At 37.6% G+C, this 8,713-nt stretch overlaps 1 protein-coding gene across 1 annotated transcript in view; it reads left to right on the top strand.

The window, feature by feature from the left end:
- Positions 1-3,999, top strand: part of LOC106320497 (F-box protein DOR-like) — a 20,620-nt gene extending 16,621 nt beyond the window's left edge. Inside the window, exons 2-3 of the mRNA XM_013758865.1 lie at positions 3,563-3,645; positions 3,839-3,999. Coding sequence (XP_013614319.1) covers positions 3,563-3,645; positions 3,839-3,999 — 244 coding nt within the window. The remainder of the gene's footprint in view (positions 1-3,562; positions 3,646-3,838) is intronic.
- The last annotated feature ends 4,714 nt before the right edge of the window (positions 4,000-8,713 follow it).

Here is an 8,713-nt window from a genome sequence, read left to right as displayed (position 1 = left end):
ATAGAACATTTACCGAAATACTCAATATTTTCGTAAGGGGTTAACAAATAAATTTTGAGAAAAATTCAAAAACATGAAAACGATGTTTTAATGCATAGTTTCATCCTTCATTAACATATGACGAAGGTCAAAGAGGTTTGGAACCTTTGTTGTCTCCGTTTTTCTATAGAATAACGATTTTATAGTGGTTAGTCCACCAATTTATGGATTATTATAAAGTTTTACTAAATTAATTGACAAAAAATTAAAACGATGCCCATGTACCATGAAGAGAGTTTAATATGCATTAATACAAATTTATAATATGTTTAGAAATTTTAAAACAACACTAAAGATCATAGGCTTCAGTACATAGAACATTTACCGAAATACTCAATATTTTCGTAAGGGGTTAACAAATAAATTTTGAGAAAAATTCAAAAATATGAAAATACTGTTTTAATGCATAGTTGCATTCTTCACTAACATATGATGAAGGTCAAAGAGGTTTGAAACCTTTGTTGTCTCTGTTTTTATAGAAAATAGCGATTTTATAGTGGTTAATCCACCAATTTTGGGAGTATTATGAAGTTTTACTAAATTAATTGACAAAAAAATAAAACGATGTCAAGAGAGTTTAATATACATTAATACAAATGTAGAATGTGTTTAGAAATTTTAAAACAACACTAAATATTATAGGCTTTAGTATATAAATCATTTACTGAAAAATTCAATAAGCTTCCCGAGACACATAGTTGACACCATGCCCGTTCCACCTTTAATGCACGTAAAAAATGTGCTTTAAGCCTTCAAGCAAAATTTGGTGTCATAGTTGGAGATGCTCTTAGTTGGAGTTTCTATAGTTGAAGGTGGTGATGGTGAAACAAGAGAAGGTGGTAGTGGTGGGTTCGCCGTATTGCTCCGTCATATTTCGTTTTCCTCTTCACTCATAGTTAGGCCTGAAACGGATGAGATATCTGAAGTATTTTGAGATATTCAGATTGGGATCTAGATTTGCCGGATCCGTAAAATTGCAATACTGATCCAGATTTGGGCGCTCCAGATATCTGAGGTTAGGATATCGAGATTAAAATCTGAATACTCCCGGATATCCAGATCCTTATTTAATTTTTTTTTTAAAAAAAACTAGTTACTAAGCGATTTATTTAATTTATTTAACCTATTTATTTTTTTATTAAATAAAAAATATTGAAATTGAATAAAACTAAAGGGGTGTTATTCAATCAGTCATTTAAAATCAGTTGTCAAGTTTTGTAATCTATCAGAATTTTAAATTTAAACATAGCTTTTAGTTAAAGAATTCTAAAATCTCTGCAGTATACCTTAGATTTTGATTTCAATAATTTGTTCATGATAATCCACCACAAATCATTTGAAGTTGAATAACATTAGATTTTAAAAACTGAATTTAAATCTTTCACTAAATAACACCAAATTATAAATTAGATTGTAAATTCCATATCTAATAACACTATATTTTAAAACATAATTTAGAATAATCATTTCGAATAACGGTAAATTTTACTTATATTTAAACTCTATTAAAATACATAATTGAATAACACCACTTAAAATTTAAATTATTTTATATAAAAATATATATATTATACATATATAAGTATAATTAAATTTTAAATATTTTAAAATATATAATAGGTTCGGATCTAGATCCGGATATCGGGACCTATAATTTTACTATTAGGATCCGTATCTAGTTCCCTCAAATCTGTAAAAATCACTATCTGAATTAGGATCCAGACTTTCCGGATATCTGTTTTTTAAGCCAGATCGGAACGGATCCCGAATCAAATAACAGATTTTAGATTTAAATCCCAGGCCTACTCCTAGTAAATGTGTTTTGAGATCTAAAACGGCTGCCTTTACGATTCATTTACCAAGGTTTTTGTTTTCTTCAGTAGTCTTAGTGAATAGTTATTAGGCGTATGGGAATAGTAATTACGTTCTGACACAAAATATATCTTCACATAGATTGATATAGGGGAGAATGTGGAATATTGAAAAGATCACAGTGCCGTGACCAGTGTTTACAGTGTCCTGCTTAGATTTGTCGGGGCCTAAGGCAAGTTTTGAAAACATATATCTTATACCAAAAATGAAATAAATAAAATAATATAAATATCTTTTTTAAAAAAAATACAGTTCATATTAGAAAATAATAAAATCGTATTGTGATTTTTGTTTTAAAAAAATATCATTACAAGAGAGAGAAATTTATCACTCATTATATATTTTAATTTTATAAAATAATTTTCATTTGAATTATTAAAATATGCATAATCTTATTATAATTTTCAGTTTCTACTATATCTATAATGTGTAATGTAAATTACAATGTGAAATATCATTTACAGTATATATATTTTTAAATGAATTAAGAAAAATGATATGAAAGTTAAAAGAACATAATTTTAAAGAGAGAATACTTATATATAAATAATAAAATGTATACATACCACCAATGCATTTTGAAAAATTGGGGCCCTTAGTTTTTGATGGAAAGATGGGGCCATTGCGTTTTTTTCCAAAGCCATAAGCACTGCCTCTGATGAGGGTTTAGTCATTTCCTTAATTTGCATTTAAACCTCACAACTAATAGGGACGGCAATGGTTAACACGTGTCTGTTATGCAAGAAACGACGGTCTTGGTCGTCGTGAAGCTTTGCCACTTTCCAAAACCATCTTAAATGACATCCCCCACCTACAAAACTAAAACGGCACGAACTGTAACTTTCATATTTACGATTGAAAAAGCAAAGTGTCTCTCCCCTCCATGAAATCACGGCGGCGCAACCTCTCGGAGGAAGTTCCTCAAACCATCACTCGGCACAGCCCACGACTACTTAATGCTGACGAGGAATCCTGGTCGGAGATCCCAATCGAAGTAGTCATAGAGATATTTTCGAGGTTGCCACTACAGTCTATAGCGAGATGTCGCTGTGTCGAAGCGGTGGGCTTCAATAGTTCGCCGTCAAGACTTCACGGACTTGTTCTTCACCAGATCGCTGGCTCGCCAGCAGCTATTGATCACGAGACAGTCCTTTACCCAAAATGAAGACAACGAAGAGGACTAGGTTTACAGGCTTTCTAGGGTATGATCTGATAAGATCATAACCAAAGGGTAACCAAAGTAAACCAAGATTGACTTGGTTAGAGATGTGGATGTGGTAACGTGTGTCTCCTATATTCTAGGATTGTCTCCCATTCATTCACGTTTCCCATTTGTTTAGTTACAGTTATTGTACGTACTTCTAATGTATTTAAGAGACTATTGTCTTATGAAAATATATGAAGAGAAAATTGTTATTACCTGTTTTTTTAAGTCTTTGGGTTCCATCATGATCCCATTAAGAAACAACACAAGGTGTTGGCAATGACTGACCGAGATGGTAGAGGAGCATCAGGTTCTCACGTTGGGAACTAGGAACATGACATGGAGGATGGCTGAATGTGGCATACCTCATTCTTTTCCGCGGGAAGAAGGTTTATGCATCAATGGGGTTTTGTATTACACTGCGGTTTCCAATTCTGTTCGAATGCTGGTTTGCTTTGATGTCAGATCTGAGAAGTACAGCTTTGTTAAACCCCCGGAAGGAGGAATGTTTAAGCTGATAAACTTCCAAGGTAAATTGGCTTCAGTAAGGTCCAGACGCTTTGATAGTGAAGAAAGTTTTAGTTTAGAGAGTTTGATTCTAAAAGACCCTGAAAAACATGAATGGGCCAGACGTATTTTCAATCTACTTCCTATGTGGAAGGACGGAGCTGTAGAGGAGTCCTTAGACTTTGTTGGAGTTACTGCTACAAATGAATTAATTAGTTTTGTCACCGCGCTTTCCATCCTACCTTTACTACTACAATTTCGTCAGCGAAGATATATCAAGAGTTGAAATCCAGGGAATTGAAGCGTTTAAGAAGGATTCCGAAGCTCACGTAATTCTGAACCATGTCGAGGACGCCAAGATTATGGAATTGTTTTAGGATTTTGTAACGGGTGCTAGCTCTTAAGTTCTTGTCTTGTCGATCATGTGGTCTTAGTTATCTTTCAACTGCTTTTGTGTGTCTTCTATAACTTTTTCAGTTCTCGGAATGAATATTTTCAGTTGTCTACCGACTACCATGTTTTTCATCTCTGCTCTTGTTGTTGGGAAAATTATCCAATATCGATGAGATGAAGATGGTATTAGACAACTAGAAAATTTAAGAAGAAGACTCTTAATATTTAGGAAAGGGTTTACTACAAAGATTTTGTTTTTGGAAACTCTCTCTTACAAATATTTTCTCTCTTTGTTTTTCTTGATTCTTGGATTAAGGCTTGATTATGATTTGATTAGTTTTGGGCTTAAGGAGGGAAATCCAACAAATCTCCCCCTTCCCGATTTAGCCCGAAACCGTTGCCATCCCAGTGCCTTTGCAGCAATCTTCAAACTTCTTGATCGGTAATACTTTGGTCATAAAGTCTGACCAATTTTCGTCGGTGTGTACCTTTGTGAGATGTATGAGCTTCTCTTCAAGAACTTCTCGTATCCAATGATGCCGAATGTCGATGTGCTTCGAGCGAGAGTGAAATGTTGGATTCTTTGCTAGGTGAATAGCACTTTGGTTGTCACATAGCATGTTGTACTTGTCTTGCTTTACTCTCAACTCAAGCAAGAAGTTCTTCATCCATAGCATCTCCTTGCATGCTTCCGTTGCTGCGATGTACTCCGCTTCCGTTGTGGATAAGGCAACACACTTTTGTAATTTCGATTGCCAGGAAACAGCTCCCCCTGCAAAGGTAGTCACAAATCCTGATGTTGATTTCCTTGAATCTTTATCACCAGCCCAATCTGCATCGGTGTAACCGTTCAGCTCCAATTTTCCATTGCCAAAACATAGACACTTCTTCGTTGTGCCTCGTAGATAGCGTAGGATCCACTTAACTGCTTTCCAATGCTCCTTTCCTGGATTCGCTAGAAAGCGACTCACAACTCCTACTGCATAGGCAATGTCCGGTCTGGTGCACACCATAGCATACATGAGACTGCCTACTGCTGATGCATATGGGGTAGTCTTCATTTCTTCTTTCTCTTTCTCACTTGTTGGACTTTGCTCCGAACATAACTTGAAATGTCCACCAAGTGGAGTGTTCACTGGCTTTGCCTTATTCATGTTGAATCTCTCCAACACCCTTTCAACATATCGTTCTTGGGATAACCACAAAAGCTTCTTTGGTCTATCCCGAGTGATTTTCATTCCAAGAATCTGTCTCGCTTGCCCCAAATCTTTCATTGCAAAGGACTCTCCTAGGTCATTCTTCAATGCGGCTATTTTGTTGCGATCTTGGCCCACAATCAACATATCGTCAACATAGAGTAATAATATGAGAAAGTCGCCGCTTTCGTACCTCTTTATAAAAACGCAATGATCGTTCTTGGTTTTCTTGAAGTTGTGATCCACCATGAAGGAGTCAAACTTCTTATACCATTGTCTTGGGGCTTGCTTGAGACCGTAAAGACTCTTCTTTAATCGGCACACCAAGTCTTCTTTTCCTGGAACCTTGAATCCTTCAGGTTGCTCCATATAGATCTCCTCCTCGAGTTCACCATGTAGAAAGGCCGTCTTGACATCGAGTTGTTCAATCTCCAAGTCTAGAACTGCTGCTAGACCAAGAACCACTCGGATAGAGGACATCTTCACCACTGGAGAGAATATTTCTTCAAAATCTATGCCTTTCTTTTGGTTGAATCCTTTCACAACCAATCGAGCTTTGTATCTTGGATTTGAGCTTCTATCTTCATACTTCAACCTATACACCCACTTGTTCTTCAAGGCTCTCTTTCCTTTTGGTAGCTTCATCAGCTCATAAGTGTGATTATCATGCAAGGATTGCATTTCATCTTGCATAGCTTCAACCCACTTATCTTTATGGGTGTCTCCTATGGCCTCCTCATAGCTTTGAGGCTCCCCCTCATCTGTAAGATTAACGTACTCATCTCGATAATATCTTACAGATGGTCTTGTCTCTCTTCCAGACCTTCTTGGCTCATGTTCTTCCTCTGGCTCCACTTGAACTTCTTCTTCACCTTCATCACCATTCTGATCCATGATAGGATCCCCTTCACCCTCATCTCCAATCACTTGTTCATGATCTTGAGGCTTATGAGAATCTTCATTCCTTACAACCCTTAGCTTTGGTTTCTTTGATTTGTTGATGTCTTCGATTGTTTGATCTTCGAAGAAAACAACATCTCTGCTCCGGATAACTTTTCTGTTAACCGGATCCCAAAGCCGATAGCCGAATTCGTCTTTTGGTGATCCAAGATAAATGCACTCTTTAGTCTTAGAGTCTAGCTTGGCTCGTTCATCCTTAGGTATATGGACAAACGTTCTGCAACCGAACACCTTCAAATGGTTGTAAGAGACCTTCTTACCCGACCAAACTTCCTCCGGGACATCGCCTTCCAAAGGGACTGATGGTGTAAGATTTATGACGTCCACTGCAGTCTTTATGGCTTCTCCCCAAAATGGTTTGGGTAGTTTAGCGTGAGAGAGCATGCACCGAACTCTTTCTGTGATCGTTCGATTCATTCTTTCAGCTAGCCCGTTCAGTTGTGGCGTCTTTGGTGGTGTCTTCTCCATCCTGATTCCATGAGCTTTGCAAAACGCTTCAAAGGGACCTCGGTACTCTCCACCATTGTCAGATCGAACACACTTGAGTTTTTGACCCGTACTTCGCTCTGCTTGGGCTACAAACTCCTTGAAAGCATCAAGAACTTGATCTTTTGACTTCAAAAGGTATACCCATACCTTCCTTGAATGGTCATCAATAAAGGTGACGAAATATGATGCCCCTCCATTGGATTTCTCGGACATGGAGCATACGTCAGTATGCACAAGATCAAGAATATGCTTTCTTCTCATAGGCGTAGATGATCTTCGGAAAGCGACCCTATGTTTTTTCTGGTTAAGCAATCATGACATGGTGAGAGAGAAATACCTTTCATATCAGGAAGAAGTTTCTTGCTAGAAAGTATACTTAAACCTTTCTCACTCATATGCCCGAGTCTTCGGTGCCATATATCGATGTCATCACTTGCAACGTTTACTTCTTCCTTGCAAAGCTTGGCTTGTGTTACATATAAAGAGCCTTCTTTTCTTCCTCGAGCCATGATCAAACTTCCTTTGGTTAACTTCCATTTGCCACCACCAAAATGACTGTCCAAGCCGACATCATCGAGCTTTCCGGTTGATATGAGATTGAGTCGCATGTCGGGAACATGTCTCACATCCTTGAGAACTATCTTACATCCAGTGTTTGATGTAAGAATAACATCCCCCTTTCCAATGATCTTGCTTCTTCCTTGATTTCCCATTTGAACATTACCAAAGTCACCACTTTGATAGGTTGTGAAGAAGCTTCCATGAGGGGTGACGTGAAAAGAAGCACCAGAATCAACGATCCATGAGCTATCATCAGAGCTAAGATTACATTCTCCAACGAGATATAATTCTTCGCTCTGGTCTTCCACAATGGTGGTAGTCTTTTCTTCATGCTTCTTTGTAGGATTGAACCGGTCTGGTTTGATATTACCAGCTTGTTTGTCTTTCTTGAAAAACCGACATTCCGACTTCATGTGACCCTGTTTGCCACAGTAATAGCAAGTAACTCTCGGACGTGACTTGGATCTTCCTCGAGATTGGTCTCGTCCTCTGCTTCGGTTTTGACCACGAGTCTCTTCTCTACCTCGTCTATCAACAATGTTAGCTTCTGAATATGAACTCGAACCTCGTTCCTTCCTGCGAACTTCTTCGTTTAGAAGGCTATCAGTGACGGTGTCCATGGTAAGCTTTCCCTCCGGTGCTGAATTGCTTAGAGTGACAACTAGTGTGTCCCAACTCTCCGGCAGTGAACTGAGGAGTAAAAGGGCTTGCATTTCGTCTTCAACCTTCATATCAACTTTGTTAAGCTGATTTACAATCCCCTTGAAATTGTTCAAGTGCTCCATCATGCTCTGGCCATCCTTGTACTCCAACTTTACCAACCGTCGAACAAGAAGAGCTTTGTTTCGAGGTGTTTTCTTTTGAATCATGGATTCAAGTTTTGTCCATAATTCAAAAGCATTTGTGTAGGTAGAGACATGTTCAAAAAGAGATCGGTCGACATACTTACGGATTACGGCAACCGCCTTTCTATTAAGAATCTCCCATGCTTTATCATCCTTTCCTTCCGGCTTATCCTTCATGATGATGGGCTCATGCAAATCCTTACAATAAAGGTGATCTTCCATCATCGGTTTCCAATAAGAGAAGTTGTCCGTCGTGAGCTTGAACATGTCACCTTCAAAGGTAACGGTGGCCTCCATCTTCACTTCTTCAAAGATAACGGTAACCTTGCTCTGATACCAGCTGTTGGGAAAATTATCCAATATCGATGAGATGAAGATGGTATTAGACAACTAGAAAATTTAAGAAGAAGACTCTTAATATTTAGGAAAGGGTTTACTACAAAGATTTTGTTTTTGGAAACTCTCTCTTACAAATATTTTCTCTCTTTGTCTTTCTTGATTCTTGGATTAAGGCTTGATTATGATTTGATTAGTTTTGGGCTTAAGGAGGGAAATCCAACACTTGTTTCAGTGGTTATGGAGCAATGATTGTTCTAGATTATGTTTTCGAAACTGTTGTCTACTTCCCACACTGTTATTTGGTTAAC

The sequence above is a fragment of the Brassica oleracea genome, unplaced genomic scaffold, assembly GCF_000695525.1.
Source record: "Brassica oleracea var. oleracea cultivar TO1000 unplaced genomic scaffold, BOL UnpScaffold00944, whole genome shotgun sequence".
Lineage (NCBI taxonomy): Eukaryota > Viridiplantae > Streptophyta > Magnoliopsida > Brassicales > Brassicaceae > Brassica > Brassica oleracea.
Note: the sequence above shows the minus strand (reverse complement) of the source record. Positions and strands in the feature narration are given on the sequence as shown.